We start from the raw sequence: 14,189 nt of genomic DNA, 5'->3' as shown, positions 1-14,189 counted from the left end.
GCATTTATGATGGTTTTAGCGTCCTTCTGTGACCTTCCGACAAGCCAAGTCAATGGAGGAAAGCCAGATTGATTTAACAGCCGGGTTACTAAATCAACAACGGCAGGGATTCACATAAACGCGGCAAGAAAAGTCATAAAATGGGGCAAATGTATCAAATATCTCACTTGACCACATACATTTTGGGTTCCATTGTGGTCATCACTTGAGAGCTACCTGTATTTGTCTCTGCGGTGCTTCAAAGACTTCTGGAATTTATGTAGCAAGGAAAACTATCACACATCCTCCGTGTCACACATCCCTCTGTTTTGACGAGAAGAGCCCTAACATACAACCAAGAACAACAGTATGGCTCGCTTAACACCTGCAATGATTCACTTAGCAACCGTGGCCGGAAAAAGGTCATAATATTGAACATGGCTCACATAACAATTTCCTTGCTCCGCCCTGGAAGTCTTGCTCCCAGCGATGGTCGTAAAATGAGCATTCCCTGCTGCTGCTGCTGCTGCTGATTCTTCTTCTTCTTCTTCTTCTTCTTCTTCTTCTTCTTCTTCTTCTTCTTCTTCTTCTTCTTCTTCTTCTTCTTCTTCTTCTTCTTCTTCTTCTTCTTCTTCTTCTTCTTCTCCTCTTCCTTCTTCCTCCTCCTCTTTCTTCCTCTTCTTCTTCTTCTTCTTCTTCTTCTTCTTCTTCTTCTTCTTCTTTTTCTTCTTCTTCTACCTTTGATAGAAAACTCGTTTAATTGTGTGTCTGAATTTTGTCTTTCCTCTCTTCAGTTGTTCCAAATAGGAGAACCTGGGCTGTTTTCAGAGTTTCTAGAAGCCTGCATAGTGTGTGTGTGTGTGAGTGTGCGTGCGTGCGTGTATTTTCCCCCCAGCAATGACCTCCTAGAATAGCAGAGAAAGAATAAAAGGAAAGATGTGGGAGAGTTTGGGAAATGAAAGGGGAGAATGAGGTGGTGCAAAAGCTGGCATTCAGAGGTTTTCACACACAAAAAATGTGAATGGGGCTAGAATTGGTTTAGAAGAAAGGAAAGTCTGACCTCTTTTTCTCTCTGCTGTAATTGCCTGCTTATCTGCTACTTAGCCATGCTGTTCTTGTACGCGGCTGCTCCTCTTCCGCACGTATATACGGGGCCAAACTATTTATAGAATCAGTCGGGGCTTCGGTGAAAGCCAATCAAGGGTTTTATACGTGTTTAGGAGGTTGCTTCTCAAACTGCAGCCGTGTAAGTAACATGGCTCAGTCGTAGCGATGAAAAGCTGCGGCCTTTCTTTGGGTGGGCCTGGGGTGGATTTCTCTCTTTAAAACCCACAACACCAAAAAGCTGGTTTTGCAAAAGCAGATATTGGCATCCAAACCCTCCCTCCCTCCTTCCATCCCTCTCTCCGTTCCTTCCTTCCTTCCTTCTTTCCTCCCTCCATTCCTTCCTTCCTGCTGCATTTTTTGTTTTCTTTCTTTTCCTTCCTTCCTTCTTCCTTCCCTCCTTCCTTTCCTTCCTTCTGCATTTTTTGTTTTCTTTCTTTCCTTCCTTCGTTCTTTCCTCTCTCCATTCCTTTCTTCTGCATTTTTTGCTTTTTTTTCTTTCCTTCCTTCCTCCCTTCTGCATATTTTGTTTTCTTTCTTTCTTTCCTTCCTTCCTTCTGCATTTTTTTCTTTCTTTCCTTCCTTCCTTCTTTCCTCCCTCCATTCCTTCATTCTGCATTTTTGTTTTCCTTCCTTCCTTCCTTCCTTCCTTCTTTCCTTCCTTCCTTTCTTTCTTCCTTCCTTCCTTCCTTCCTTCCTTCCTTCTTTTCTCCCTCCATTCCTTCCTTCTGCATTTTTTCTTTCTTTCTTTCCTTCCTTCCTCCTTCCCTCCCTCCTTTCCTTCCTTATGCATTTCTTATTTTCTCTCTTTTCCTCCCTTCCTTTTTTGAGTTGGCCACACAGCGAGTTGTCCAAGACCAGGGGTGGGCAAACTACGGCCCGGGGGCCACATCCGGCCCGTTGGTCTTTTTAATCCGGCCCGCCGAAGATTGGTACAGAATTAAGGTTTGATGTGAATGATTGAATGATTGCATTCATTTGATTCTGACTTGTAATGACAGGCATTTCGACACCAGGTGGTGGCCCATCTGTCAAATTTCAAAAGTCAATGAGGCCCCCGAGCCAAAAAGTTTGCCCCACCCTGTCCAAGACCTTCTTCCACCCCCACCCCAATTCCCTGGTTGATATCTCGAATCATCCACATCCAACGGACTCTCCGTGGGCCGATATGAGAACTTTCCCACGACAAGACAGTTTGCTTAGACAATAGCTACCTCATTAAGAAAGTGATATCACTTTGTCGCTGGTTAACATGATGCCAGTTCTGGAAAAAGAAGTGGAAACAAAAAAAGAAACTAACCTTGTAACAGCCGGATATAGCAACCAAGGGACTGATTTAAAACACAGTTCCCTTTTCTTGGTGGCAGCTAATTAATAGTGCAGCAACACCCTGGAGACACATAATAGAAAATAGGATTTTCTCTTTTATGATGTCTGTTCTTTGTCTTGAGCAGGTCAGTAGCGATGAAATGTAGTTAGCCATCTGTAGCAGCTGCAGTGCCGTCTGTTGAGAAGTTACATTCTGCTGTAGATCAGGATGAACAAAATCAATGACCTGGTGTGTGTATTTGGGTGTGTGGAAGATCTTTAATGGAATATAGGAACGACGTTTGAAAGATAGAAGAGCTTGCAGGTGGAAACAGTTGATTATAAGCTTAAGGCAATTCTCTTATTGTCTTGCAACCTCACGTCTCATAGGAATCCAGACTATAAGCATGCTGACAGGGCTCCGGTAGTTACCCCCATTTAAATCATGAGTCTCTAGCCGGATTTTCAAAACTTAAAGAAGATTTATTAGGAGCAAACATGCTGGCGCTGCCTGGGTGTAGCCGACTCTGAGACACCTCATTCATTGTCACCCTTGACCCTGGTTTTCCCCCCACCCCCTGGGTATATTGTAATTCATATTCTCCAATGGGACACATCCATAGCCCAGAGTCATCAATCATGCTCTCCAGTTAAAATTTTGCGCGGCAGAAACCTCCATCACCTGGTTATCTAGAGGTCACCTAGAAACTATCTTTGAAAACATTTATGGGATGCAAGTTGGCCACTGCTTCCTTCTCCCTTTCTGTTGGCAACTCTAAAAAGACTATAGACATATTTTATGAGTTGACACATGTTTTGATGCTATGATTTCTTACTAAAAGAATTAAGCTCTTAAGTTGCCCTAGATATGTTATCTCAGTCCCATATTTTGTAAAGTATTAAAATTGTGGTTTTGAACTGCAGGTAGTTCTTATTTTACAACTATTCTTTTAGGGACAAACAATGGTGCTGGAAAAAGTGATTTATGACCATTTTTCACACTTACGACCTCCGTCGCATGATCCAAATTCAGACACTTGGCCCCTGGTTCGTACTTACAATGGTTGTAATATCCCCGGGTCACATAATCTCCCTTTTTGTAGCCTTCTGACAAGCGAAGTCAACAGGGAAGCCCAAATCACTTAATGACGGTGTGACAAACTGAACAAATGTAGAATCGCTTTAACGAATGACTGTGGCAAGAAAGGACGTAAACAAAACGCATTGAGCAAATGTCTAGCATTGGAAATTTTGGACTGTGGTCGTAAGTCAAGGACTACCCATACTCATGCTGCAAAATGAGATGCTAAAATTCAGAGTGGTATATTTAACAGATCCCTTCAATCTGGAAAGACTTTTTAAAAAATCAGCAGATGAAACCTTCAAATTCAGAGTGTTCCATTTGATAATAAATATGTCATGCCCCTGATTCCAAGGGGGAGGTCGAACAGCTGACAGGGAGTGGGAGCGTGGCTCCAGTGGCTGTGGAGGAAACTGGGGAAGGGCACAGTTGAGCTGGGCATTCAGAGGAAGACCCAGGCCCACCCCCTCTTCATCCTAGGGCACTTAGGGAGGAACAGAGAAGGGAGCAACGTGGGTTATAGGGAAGGAAAAGGCCCTGATTCCCTTCATTAGCTGCAGCTGGGAAAACACAATATAAAGGGTGTTTGCGCACAGAACCTTGCTGGAAGCAAAGCGTGCGTTATGTTTGTTTGTCATGTCTTATCTCTTTCTTCCCTTTAAAACACTTTCTTGGGAGAGTTTTTTCTCCAGCTGATGATAACTGGACATTGGGGGCCAAGCTGGAGGAATTAAAGGGACTTTACCTACTTTTGTGACTTTGTTACTTTTGTGCCACGCCCCTTTGGGTCATCACAGAATATTTCCTTCATAGTAAATATGTACCTGAGCATTACAAAATTGTGATATTTCCCTTTCATTCGCTGTATTCTGTTGTCTCTCCTCAGAAAGTTATTAGCATCCTTTGCCATGGAGGTTCAGAAGGACTTGTAGAAAAAGTTTTTTAAAAGCTGAATATAAAAATGAAGCAGCTAAAACAGAGAGTTCTTTTGAGATAATAGCATTTATCCTGTAAATGTCCTTTTATTTTTCAAGGTGTCAGGCCCTGGATATTGTACAAATGTGTTAAGTTGATCCCCCCACCCCCATTTAAGATAAAGGCTGCAAACATTATTGGTGACACTGGATGCAAAATGTTCATTGTGGATTTTGTAATTTCTTTTGAGTCGAGTTGGACAGTGGCCTGTGTATAACATGTCCCTTCTGACATATAAAGGAAATGTCCCTTTTGTTCTATTTATACATTTCTTCTCTGCTTGTTTTCCCCTCAGTGTTCTTGATAACTATCCTGGTGGTGGAAGGCATCGCTGTGGCTCAGAAAACACAAGGTATGGTGTGAGGAAATATATGAGGGAAAGCGAACGATCACTTTTTCTGCATCAAACATTAGTTAAAACAACAAAATAAGCCCTTAACGAAAGAAGTTTTGTTTGATAAATTGTGTTTGATAAGTTCAGAAAGGAGATAATAGAACAGTCCAGTCTGTAAAATTTGCTGGATTAAAACAGAATATTTCAACCGGTTGTCCAAATCGCAGTTAATAAAAAAAATGAAATAAGTACATTTATTGTGATTTTTTTTTTCCCTGCTTAACCAGCACATAATGGAAAATAGGCAGAAATAAGAGAGAACGTGTGGTCCCAATATTCGACTCTGGCTCCCTTATTTGTAGGGTAGCTAATTCTGTGAATCACAGCAACATAAGACTTAAGAGTAAGATCTCTTAATTCAACAGATTTTCATAGAATGTAGACATGAGAGGCTAATTAACTTTTCACAAAGCAAGAATGGCACATTAATGGATTTCTGTAAAAGAAGCAGTCGAGAGGGTGGGGGGTTGGGGAAACCCATGTTGAGTAATTAATTTTTAGAAGGCTTTCATGTAAGTCAGGTTGACATTTTAATATATCACGCGATGTTTCTACGCGAGGGTATCGGTATCCATTGTGGTTTAAATGCCTGACCCTTAAAGAAGATGCAAGGGAAAAAAAATTCCATCTGAGACAATGCCACATTCCTTGGAGTAGTTTCAGGGCTGGTGGAGCAAGTAGGAATGTTGGGTAGCAAGAAAAGAAAGAAAGAAAGAAAGAAAGAAAGAAAGAAAGAAAGAAAGAAAGAAAGAAAGAAAGAAAGAAAGAAAGAAAGAAAGAAAGAAAGAAGAGAAAGAGGGAGAGAGAAAGAAAGAGGGAGAGAGAGAGAAAGAGGGAGAGAGAGAGAAAGAAAGAAAGATATGAATGTTGGGTCAAAGGTAAGTGTGCCCACTCAAATTTTCCTGTTTTTAACTTTCTGACTCTCTTCCCTGTTGGTCTCCCAAGGAAACAGGCTGCAGTAAATTGCTTTTGCCAGATATTGGTTGGGAAACTGCCAGCTAGTCTGGGAAGAGGAGTCAAGAGAGGACCTAGCTTGGAATCCTTGCATAGCTGCAAGCAGCAATGCTTGACCTACCCCTAGTTCTATTGTATGTAGCCTTGTCTGGTCATTCTCAGGGGAAGGCAAGCTGTCTGCGGACATTCTGGTAACATAGCTGGTAAAGAATAAAGTTACTGATTTTTCTTCTTCTTGAGCAGGTCTGGCAATATCTGCATTGCTTACAGCAAATGACTGAAATTAAGACAAGGATGATATGAAATTCAGCTGTGGACTGCACAAAGCTCCAGGCTTACATATTTTTTAGACAGAACACAAACAATTGTCCAGTCCTTTCTCTTCCATACGGCAGAGTTTCAGTTCCCCGTTTTTAATTTGGTCAGGTATAACTTAAGAAGATGTTGAAAATGTAAATACGTGGGGGAGGGGGGATTAAAATGAAATAAGATATTCAGAAATGATGTAAACTAGAAATCAAATTACAGAGAGCCCAGACAGTGGACATAAGTAAACATCTCCAGAGATAAAGAAGCTGGACTCTGCGGTAGTGTAACTCTTGTCTTAATTCTCACAGCAGTTTCTTTTTCCATTATAAAGAGATTAAAGAATCTCTAATGTCTTGTCAATTTTCCAGGATGTCTTCCCCCCATCCCTTCTAGTCTAGCCTACACTTTTGGCATTTCTTAATGCTCTCCTTTTCATGTATCATTTTCAACGTACTATCAGATCCTTTCATGTACTATCAGCTCTGTCGCCGTTTAATTTTCCGAGGTCAAAATCAGCTAGATGCTGCCATCTGCTTGTGGTCTGTGAAGAGATTGTTTGTTCACAATTGAGGGGAAAAAAAAGATTTTACTTGCTCAGAATGTCCATCAACAAGTTGTCTCCTCTGTTTGATGCTGCCAACTCACACAGCTCATTATGCTGAAGTGGGCCGATGTTTGTGGAGATTTGCAAGAACGATGGTGAATTGTGTTTTTCACTTTTCTTCCCAAAGTTGGGCGGGATCTTGGAAGTAACCGCATGGCATCTACTCAGTGTAGTGACTGGGTTCGAACAAGCAATGGAGGCCACTTTGCTTCATTCAACTTTCCTAACTTCTACCCACCTAACCAGGAATGTGTCTATATTTTAGAAGGTATGGACCTGTTTTCTTGTTTCTTTTTAATGTCCCAATACTGAAAGTGTGTACAAATTACATATAGTTGATGTAAACAACATACACAAACTCAGGGATGTTGACATTACATTCATTGCAACGGCCCATTACAAATTTCAGTTACCCTCAACAACAAATATTACCCTCAGTTACCCTCAACAACAAACATCTTTCCATGTGACAAGCACAAAAAACCAGAACTAAATATTATATTAGTTTTAAATCTTAAGTAGTTCAAAAAGAATAATGCTTAGCAGATGCTCCTGTTATTGGAAGCTCCAAGTTCTATTAGAGGGCGGAGAAAACTACACGCACTTCAAAAGTCTTGCCTCTAAGCTCACTTTTGTATTAGCGATGCAGTTGTGTAGCCTTTTTGTTAACAATATACCAAAAGAGGCAGGACAGAAGCGAGCTGATTTCTCAACCTTGGCAACTTCAAGTTGTGTACACTTCAACTCCAATAGCTGAATGGAGAATTCTGGGAGTCAAAGTCCACACACCTTAAAGTTGCCAAGGTTGAAAAACACTGCTCTATAGAACATTTAAGCTACATGTAAGCTGCACTTAAGTTGGGTGGAAACAACTCCAGGTTCTTAACTGAGTCATTAAAAATAAGAGGTTGTTCTCAACTTATAACCACAACTTGGGGACCCCTGATCTATTCTCTATCTATCTCTCTCTCTATCTATCTATCTATCTATCTATCTATCTACTCTGTCTGTCTGTCTGTCTGTCTGTCTATCTATCTATCTATCTATCTATCTCTATCCATCTTCTGTCTATCTAGAATTTCTATCGCTGTCTATCAGTCCATATTATCGATCTATCAATCTGTCTGTCTGTCTGTCCGTCCATCTATCTGTCTATATTATCTGTCTGTCTATCTATCTATCTATCATCTATCTCAAGAGCTGTGGGGCAGTGGTTAAAATGCAGTATTGCAGGCTGACTCTGCCCACTGCCAGCAGTTTGATCCTGAACAGCTCAAGGTTGACTTAACCTTCCATCCTTCTGAGGTCAGTAAAATGAGGACCCCGATTGTTGGGGGAACATATGCTGACTCCGTAAACCACTTAGAGAAGGCTGTAAAAATACCATGGAGCAGTGTATAAGTCTAAGCGCTGACTCTGTTGCTAGTAATGTATCTTTCAGCAAGTGGCTTTCTTTCATTGCAAGTTATGTTGATCTGTACCGTTTCTGCTTTGCTCCAGCTTCCCCACGGCAAAGAATAGAGTTGACATTCGACGAACCGTTCTTCATTGAGCCTTCCTTCGAATGTCGATTTGATAATCTGGAGGTTCGAGACGGACCTTTTGGGTTCTCCCCACTGATCGATCGCTACTGTGGTCTGAAAAGCCCGACCCCGATTAGGTCAACAGGAAGATTTATGTGGATCAAGTTCACTTCGGATGAAGAATTGGAAGGACGAGGATTTAAAGCCAAGTACTCATTTATACCAGGTAGAAATCTCCCATTTTTCTTACTTGGTGTCGTAGTGACTCTGCTAGAATACTATTGGGTTTCTTGTTCTGCTTGCCAAAACACAATTTATCCTATTTATTCTGCTCAGGGTTGTTTTACACTCATTTTGCTGAGAGATGCAGGTAGATTCTAGACTAACATTTTACCTGTTAATCTTGTATTGCTCTTGACGTCCGAGAGGCAACCTTGCCATGTCAACTTCTCATATTATTAGCAGGAACCTCAAATCATGATTATGACTTTAACCAGGTTTATTCTGAAAAGAATATTCATTTTGAGTGGGAAAAATGCTCATAATCCCCTCAACCTATATAAATAGGATTAAAGTCTTAGGAAGGACATGTCAGCTGCCTCATTGTTGATATACAAGTTGTCAGGATTCCAGCAATCGCCCTGATTAAATCATGATTCTCAAGCCAAACTTCAAAAAACTTCAAAGGATTCATTAGAGGCAACATACTGGCACTACCCTGTATGAAGCCAACTCTGGCATATATAATTTACACTCACCTGTGATCCTGTTTCCCCCTCCCCCCTGGGTGTGTCATAAATCAGATTCTCCAATTGAGCCCATTCACAGGCTGGGTGTCATCATTCATGTTCTCCAATTAAATATACTCATGGGAAAAATCTCTGGTGAGTCCGTTGCCAAGCGTCTGGGTTTTGATCACATAACCATGAGGATACGGCAACTGGTCATAATTGTGAAAAATGGTCATAAGTCACTTTTTTCAGTGCTGTTATAACTTTGAATCATCACTAAATGAACTGTTGTAAGATAAGGACTACCTGCTGTATGTCATTGGGAATAAACGAAATGTCATTTCTCGGTCCCGCATCCTGGTGTACTGCATTTTTCCAGTCCTTGGATTATCATGCTTTCTAATTATATTTTAGGCAGAATAACGTTCTTTTTCTCCTCTTTCTCCTTCTCCTTTCTAGATCCTGATTTCACCCACCGAGAAGGTATTTTAAAGCCCATCCCAGGTATGGAATTACAGTACTAATCTCTTTTGCGTATTGCACTCTAAATCAGGGGTATCAATCTCAGGGCCCGCGGGCAGGATCCAGCCCACAGGGTGCTTAGATCTGGCCCACGGGACCACCCTGGAAACAGCGAAGGACTGGCCTGCGGTGCCTTGGCCTAGCCCAGGCCGATCAGGCACTGATCTACAACCTAGTGGCAGTAGTGAAAAAGGAGTTATCGGTTGGCGTGGAGGTTTGCTGGAATGGTGTCAAGCGAAAAAGGAACTCAGGAGGGGCGGACGCAGCCCTCCTGAGCTCTGTTTTCGATTGACAGAGTGTCAGCGTTCCAGGAAACCTCCAAAATGGACCTGAGGAGGTCTGCATGCGCTCCGCCCGAGCTCCTTTTTCATTGGCAGAGTGTCAGCATCCCAGAAAACCTCCATTCTAACCAATAACTCCGAGACAGACATCATCTCAAAAGTTTCTTCATGAACGACTTAGATGAGGGAATAGAAGGGGAACTTGCCAAATTTGCAGATGTTTGGAATACACTACCTGACTCTGTGGTTTCTTCCCCAAACCCCAAAAACTTTAACCTTAGACTATCTGCTGTTGACCTCACCCCATTACTACAAGGTCCGTAAGGGATGCGCATAAACATACCAACGTGCCTACCAACCCTGTCCTAATGTTCCTTCTTTCTTGTATCCATTTCATGTATTCATAATCATGTTTATACTTATACATGTTATCTAATGCATGCTTGACAAATACATCAATCAATACAAATAAATAAAACCTCCAGTTTGACTCTCAGTTGTGTCTTTCCCATTCTAGATTGCCAATTTGAGCTCTCCGGAGCTGATGGCATAGTGCGCTCGAGCCAGGTAGAACATGGAGAAAAAGTCAAGCCAGGGGAAGCCGTTGACTGCATATGGACAATAAAGGCGACTCCAAATTCTAAGGTGGGTCTACCGAAGAGTTGGAGTCTAGTGGACATTTACTTATCGGTATCCGAGAACAGCTGGTTGTTGGTAATAATTGCAAATTGTCACCCCTTGTTCCCAGAAATTAATGATTGCACTGGCGCTTACTGAAAAACCAGTGCAGACTGGACTTCGTAAGCTGCTTCCAGACCACATTAGTAGGGTTACTATCCGGTATGATAATCCTTCAGCCTTTAGGTGCTTTAAATCAGGATTCCAAACTTTTCCAGCTTTCTGGACTGGGTGAGGGACCCCTGCTTTAAAATACAAGGATATTTTTTCATTTTTTTAGTGTAGTCCCAATATACAGACATACCTCAGTAATATGGCAGGTTCGGTTCCAGAATATCACAATAAACAAGTCACACAATTTTGGGAGCGGGTTTCCCAGTACATATCAAAGTGTGTTTTTATTATAGTGTAGTCTGCTAAGCATACAATAGAAATAGTCCTGAAAAAAACTGATGTACAATATCCTTAATTTATAAATACTTTATTGTTATAAAATGCCACATTATGATTTGAGCCTTCAGTGATTGCAATCTTTTTTGCTAGGTAGAAGGTCTTGTAAAAGATCACAATATTTGCAAAGCACAATAAAATGAATCTTATTAAAATAAGGTGTGCCTGTAAATATCTGTCTGTGTAGGAATTGTTGACCTATCTTCTATCAGATAAACTGATAAAATCATGTAATGCATCTATCAAGACAGAATTATATTAATTAGATAATCGTCACTGTTTGCAGGTGAAAAAAAATGTCCTTTACATCTGAATAAAAGTCTGCCTCCTTATACAGTAGAAACCTACCAAATGTCGGCCTGATCTTGTATTCTTTCTTCTCACAAAATTCTTTTTATGTTTATAATTGTACCCTTCAATTTTAGAAGTTCGACAAGGAATTCTATTTAATGAATCGAGAGTTACATAATGTCTCTTTGCTATTTCAATTATACCACCTTAGCAATGCAGACTTAATTTCCAGAGGAAGGGAAATAAATTGCTTTGCAGTTTAATCAAGCTTGTTGGGGAAGGGAGGAAAGATAGAAGGATTTGCTTCTGTTCTTCAATGAAAGCTCCATTTTCTGTTGCAATCAAATTGATTTTTTTTGTCCCTCTCTGCCCTAGAAAAACTATAAAATCTATTTAAGAGGGGAATTGTTTTGGAACATATGATTTTTTTAGCTTTATGCATGAGAGAATGCAGTGATTAGAAGTAGCAAGTTGTATACCCAAACACACACACACACACACACACACACAGAGAGAGAGAGACAGAGACAGAGACAGAGAGAGAGAGAGAGAGAGATGGGGACATAAAAACAAGCTGTGCATCTATTCCTTGTATCTGATGGAATTTCAGAGTGCAGAGAAGAGCAACAAAGACGATTAGGGGACTGAAGCCTAAAACATATGAAGAAGTGTTGCAGGAATTGGGTATGTCTAGTCTAATGAAGAAGGATGCGGTGGCTCAGTGGCTAAGATGCTGAGCATGTCGATCAGAAAGGTCGACCGTTCGGTGGTTCGAATACCTAGCACCACATAACGGAGTGAGCTCCTGTTACTTGTTCCAGCTTCTGCCAACCTAGCAGTTCAAAAGCATGTAAAAAATGCAAGTAGAAAAATAGGGACCCCTTTGGTGGGAAGGGAACAGTGTTCCGTGCGCCTTCGGTTTTTAGCCATGCCGGCCACATGACCACAGAGACGTCTTCGGACATCGCTGGCTCTTCAGCTTTGTAACGGAGATGAGTATCACCCCCGAGAGCCAGAAACAACTAGCACGTATGTGCAAGGGGAACCTTTACCTTTATCTTAGTCTAATGACAAGAAGGACTGGGGTGACATGATAGGAGTGTTCTAATTTCTGAGGGGCTGCCGCAAAGTAGAGGGAGTCAAGCTATTCTCCAAAGCACCTGAAGGCAGGACAAGAAGCAACGGATGGAAACTAATCGGAGAAAGGACCAACCTAGAACTAAGGAGAAATTTCCTGACAGTGAAGAACAATAAACCAGCGGAATGACTTACCTCTGGAAATTGTAGATGCTCCAACACTGGAGTTTTTTATGAAGACACTGGATAACCATTTGTCTGAGATGGTTGAGCAGGGGAGGTAGACTAGAAGACCTCCAAGGTCCCTTCCAACTCTGTTATTCTGTTCTATTACTCTGTTTATTTTTTTCCCCTGATGAAAAGACCAATGTTTTCCAATTGGTCTTGGAATGACTCCTTCGTTTCTTTGAAAACTCTTTTCTTGTACCGTCCAATAGATCTATTTGAGATTTCTGGACTATCAAATGGAGCACTCCAATGAATGCAAGAGAAACTTTGTGGCCGTCTATGATGGGAGCAGTTCCATTGAAAACCTGAAAGCCAAGTTTTGCAGCACGGTGGCGAATGATGTGATGCTTCAAACAGGAACCGGGGTGATACGCATGTGGGCGGATGAAGGGAGTCGGCTAAGCCGGTTTCGGATGCTCTTTACCTCATTCATGGATCGTGAGTATTGTTCTGACCCAAACCTTGTTCCAAGGAAACAAACACAAAATGGAGGTAACGGCAAAACCTTTTAATGATTCTTTACGAATTCCCTTCCTTCCTAAAAGGCTGTTTCAAACCAATTGTCACTGATAGGAATGAGCCTTACCCAGGTTGTGCATGGCTGCCAAGAATGCTAGATAAAGTTGCCAAGAAATAGTTCAAACACAAAGAGTCTCCAAACACAAACTAAGAGAGTCCAAACATCCACAAGGCTTGAGTGCAAAAATTTATTTGCTTCCTGCAAAGAACTCCAGTTTCTCAGCTGGCTTTTATCTCTTAAGGGAGGGGCCATTACCTTACAGCCTTACTCCCGAGTTGCCCTTGCTGCTGCAGCTGCTTTTTCCTTCGAGTAGCCCTGTGCACATGCACACTTGGCACAGGCTCCTCGGGGACCTCTTCCTCACTGCTGCCAGCCTCCACAATCTCCGAAGGCAGCACTCCACTCCCTGATGGTCCTGGCCCCATCCCTGCATCACATGCAGGCCCCTCATCTGAGTCCTCACTTTCCGAGACCTCAGCCGTCTGCACCTGCTCCCAGCAAACCACAACCAGTATAACCTGAAGCTTTCAGTTGAAAAAGACAGTGTGATTGTGTAACACTTCCTGGTAGGTTTTGTTTTTTTCTCCTTCCTGACAAACGATATTTTTTGAATTATAAGACGCACCTTGCTTTTGGGAGGAAGAGCAAACAGCCTGGTCAGCTTCAGCACAGCCTGATTTAGCATGAGCAGCTGATTGTCAGTTGGATTGGCTGCCCGGAATACCAACAATCAGCTGTTCCAGTCTGCAGGGATCACCATCATCTATTGCTGTCCCCCATTTTCATCCTTAGTGTGCCCCACGGAGTGCGTGGAGGCCAAAAATGGGGTGCACGAAGGCAGTGATAGGTGGCGGCAATCTCTGCAGCCTGAAACAGCTGATCATTGGTATTCCGGGCAGACGATCCAACTGTTTGCTGTTTGCTACAGGGAGGCAAATTGCTGGCAGGCAGAGGCCGAAGGGTGGGGGCCAGCAGGTGAGTGGGGCTTTGGTAACATTCGCTGTGTAAGATGCACAGACATTTCCTTTGTGGGGGGAGTACCTCTTATACACCAAAAAATACGGTAGTTTGAGCTAAACCTGCTTAGACGAACCTTCTCTAATATACTGAGCTTTGGAGCCATCGTCCTTAATTAAAACTCTGTACATTAGACTAAGAACAGTAGCAGGGAACAAGAGCT

The 14,189-nt window shown here is 42.0% G+C and overlaps 1 protein-coding gene across 3 annotated transcripts in view; it reads left to right on the top strand.

Moving 5' to 3' along the window:
- NETO2 (neuropilin and tolloid like 2) overlaps nucleotides 1-14,189 on the top strand; it is a 36,973-nt gene that overhangs the window by 12,169 nt on the left and 10,615 nt on the right. For all 3 annotated transcript variants that reach the window (XM_087940670.1, XM_087940669.1, XM_087940668.1), the window contains exons 2-7: nucleotides 4,743-4,799; nucleotides 6,836-6,976; nucleotides 8,209-8,457; nucleotides 9,422-9,466; nucleotides 10,283-10,410; nucleotides 12,699-12,927. In XM_087940670.1, the coding sequence (XP_087796796.1) occupies nucleotides 4,743-4,799; nucleotides 6,836-6,976; nucleotides 8,209-8,457; nucleotides 9,422-9,466; nucleotides 10,283-10,410; nucleotides 12,699-12,927 (849 nt within the window). The remainder of the gene's footprint in view (nucleotides 1-4,742; nucleotides 4,800-6,835; nucleotides 6,977-8,208; nucleotides 8,458-9,421; nucleotides 9,467-10,282; nucleotides 10,411-12,698; nucleotides 12,928-14,189) is intronic.

The sequence above is a fragment of the Pseudonaja textilis genome, chromosome 11 (genome assembly GCF_049901715.1).
Source record: "Pseudonaja textilis isolate UNSWEBS1 chromosome 11, rPseTex1.2, whole genome shotgun sequence".
NCBI classification, from domain to species: domain Eukaryota; kingdom Metazoa; phylum Chordata; class Lepidosauria; order Squamata; family Elapidae; genus Pseudonaja; species Pseudonaja textilis.
This window is presented reverse-complemented; position numbering and strand designations above follow the sequence as displayed.